The sequence below is a fragment of the Peromyscus californicus genome, unplaced genomic scaffold (assembly GCF_007827085.1).
Source record: "Peromyscus californicus insignis strain IS unplaced genomic scaffold, ASM782708v3 Scaffold_12__1_contigs__length_115047231, whole genome shotgun sequence".
NCBI classification, from domain to species: Eukaryota; Metazoa; Chordata; class Mammalia; order Rodentia; family Cricetidae; genus Peromyscus; species Peromyscus californicus.
In genome coordinates, this window is record NW_026294413.1 from 71,093,741 (window position 1) to 71,096,958 (window position 3,218).

Here is a 3,218-nt window from a genome sequence, read left to right on the forward strand (position 1 = left end):
GTCTCAACATATAAGCTCCCTTCCACTGCTCTAACACCTTGCCTACCTGCTTGCTGTGATACTTCCTGTCATGGATGATCATGGACTCATCTTTGAAACTCTAAGCAAGCCCACAATTAAATTATTTCTTTCTCTAAGTTACCTTGGTCATGGTGGCTCTTCACAGCTATACAAAAGTAACATATGTGTGTATGTACACACACACACACACACACACACACACACACACACACACACACACACACACATTTCCAAAAATTTTGTTAGGCATTTTAAATAAAGATAATATAGTAAACTCTTAACCAACAAACAACAAAGTCTCTCTCTTTGTCCCTATCTCTCTTTGTGTCTCGGTCTCTCTCTGTCTCTCATCACTTTGAGCCTAACTTTCTCATTTATGCTCTAAATATCTGTATGTTAGTTTCCATGGCAAATAAACAATATGACAAGTGCTTTACTACAAGACACAGGATGTGGATGGGGATCCAGCCCCCCTAGCAAGTTTGAGAACAGGCTTCAGGTGCCTGGGAACCAGTGTGTGCTTGCTGCACAGAAGTAGGTGGCAGAGTCTCCAGGCTGTGTGGCTGTGATGTGCAGGGAGAAGTGTTTGGTTTTCTTATCTAATAAAATGGTAAGTCTTTGGTTTTGCTTTCTGTCCACATTTTCAAGAATGTCTATAACAAGGTGAGGGCTCTTCCCAGCTTCTTGCTTGTACCAAGGGAAGTATGAGAAAGCACTGTCTGTGTAAGTGCAGTTGATGATGGCGTTGTCTCCCTCTCCAATACTCAGAGTGGAGGGCTGCTGCTCCACCTGCTCTCCACGGCTCTCCCCTGCACAGAAAGAAAACCAGAAAGGAGGAGGGCAGTCAGGCAGTGCTCTGCTGGATTATCGTTGTCCACAATAACTAGAGGAAACTGTATAAAATGGATTTCCCCTGGATACCTAAAAATATACACCAAGTATTTTCCCTTGACCCCAAATCTTCAACTCACAGTCTATCCACAGGCACAAGAATAGGAGCAAAATGTGAATGGATGTCTTCATAGTTCTCCCTTCCTGGGATCAGTGTAGAATTGCAATCTCTTGCCAAGCCAGCTTTTTGTATTTCGAGATTGTCCCCTTTTCTCTGACAGTTAGAGTAGCTTCTTGTGTTATCTACCCAGCCAATAAGAAAACAAATACTTCAGTTCTCACCTCTTCCATCAGAATGCAATGCAAAGACCTTTCCACTTTTCACCAGCTGCAGTCTACTGCCATCTTGTGGCCACATCTCTAACTACTGAATGCTTTGAATGAATGTTTTCAAGTGACTTTAGACCTTAGACAGAGTTAATATGTAGAGATTTGGGAGTGGTTCTTTATATACTACTGAGTCATTATTAGTAAGCTAGAGAGAGGCACATGTTCTTGGTGCTATTCAAATGTCACTATGATTCATGAACTATGTTCATGACCCCAAATCATAAAGTCACAGTCCATCCACAGCCACAAGAATATGAATAAAGTGTTAATGGATATCTCCAATGTTCTTCCTGCTGGAGATCAATGTAAACTTGTAATCTCTTATTTGCAGTCCCTTATGAACAGAGGGAATAAAAATTTAAATTTTCAGTCAATTCTCATAATTTTTCTGCACAATGGAGGGTTAAGTAGGAAAGGGGATGAGAGGGCATGGCAGAGGGGAAGGATGCATGGAGGAATGACTAACACTAAGGACTTTTGAAAACTCTGTGTGTGTGTGTGTGTGTGTGTGTGTGTGTGTGTGTGTGTGTGTGTGTGTAAATGAAGTTATTCTACACAGAAAATACTTCTCCCAGAATCCATAGATTGCCAAATAAAAATCCCAGTATAGGTACAGGATACATCTCCTAGAGTTATAGGTCAGTGACAGTCATAGACACCCACAGAACAACGTAACCTATTTGCCATTGCACTTGGTCACCCACCAGAACTTGATAACAAGACCACATTACTGAAGACACCACATACTTTGGTCACAGGACTTAGAGCAATCAAGCCAGTACTATCAGGAAGCTTCCTCCTTACTGACTCCATTTTATAGTATCAGAATGTACAACTCACGCTACTAGGGAAAAAAGGCCACAACAGTCTTAACCAGCTATGAACCCTGAGAGATGCAATAATTATGGGCATAGCAAACAATGTGTATGGGCATGAGTGGTATAGAGGTTATGGAAGTGGTGAACTAATTTCTGATTGGATTTCAGGTCTGTTACACAGGAGAAAAGTGCATGCCTGATGTTATAATTCTGGCCAAGAACCTATGCCTGTGGAGTTTATAAGCCCCAAGGGAAAATCTACTACTATTATTTTTGCTAAATTGACATTGTATCAAACTTCCCCCTATTTTCACCATATCCATAGATTAGAGTAGCAGTCAATCCTAATTAGAGAAGTGTTTTTGTGCAGCAGAGAGTCGTTTGTATTAACCACCATTAATATAATATTAGAATTAGAACTGGTCAATGTGCTAAGATTAAGTGTCTATGAAACACACAGCTATAACTACACTTCCCCAGAAGGCTCAGGAAGCATTACTAAGGTTTGTATAGGGTGGTTGTAAGAGCCATAGGTCAGGGATGAAATAGTGTCTTCAGGATATGACAGAACTATTATACTTAGAAGGCCATAGTGGTGTGGTTGCCAGGAACAAGACCTGAATGTGATTAAACCAGTCAATATTGCAACATCAATGGGGGAGCTGCTCACAAGCCCCCAACCCTAGCTGAAGAGCTATTAGTGGTTGATAGCTTCTATGGGAGAGTCAGTTTTTTTCAGTGGTATGATATATGGCAAGGTGACAACGCTTTTGTGGGTGCCCCCACTCCCATTTTTGTGTGGGAAGCACAAATTGAACTTAATGAGTAACTAAAAAAACCTACGTGAAGTTGAGAGGAGGTGTGAAGGGAGGACTAGGGAAGAGCTTTTTGGTTTTGTTTGTTTGTTTATTGGTTGGTTGGTTGGTTGGGTGGTTGGTTGGTTGGTTAGTTGGCTTTTCAAGACAAGGTTTTTCTGTGTAGCCCTGGCTGTCCTGGAACTCACTCTGTAGACCAGAGTGGCCTGGAAATCAGAGAGATCTATTTGCCTCTGCCTACTGAATGCTGGGATTATAGGCATGTGCTACCATCGTGATCTTGATGCCCCTTGCTCAAAGAATCCCTCTTCTCTCTCTGTGACTAGGCTCCTAGAACTCAGCC

At 41.8% G+C, this 3,218-nt stretch overlaps 1 gene segment (V, D, J or C); it reads right to left on the reverse strand.

The window, feature by feature from the left end:
* Window positions 1-516: 516 nt before the first annotated feature.
* On the reverse strand, window positions 517-1,270 carry LOC128106926 (T cell receptor alpha variable 13-1-like). The segment is given in 2 exon segments: window positions 517-830; window positions 1,195-1,270. Coding segments are annotated over 2 exon segments (390 nt in total).
* Window positions 1,271-3,218: the final 1,948 nt, after the last annotated feature.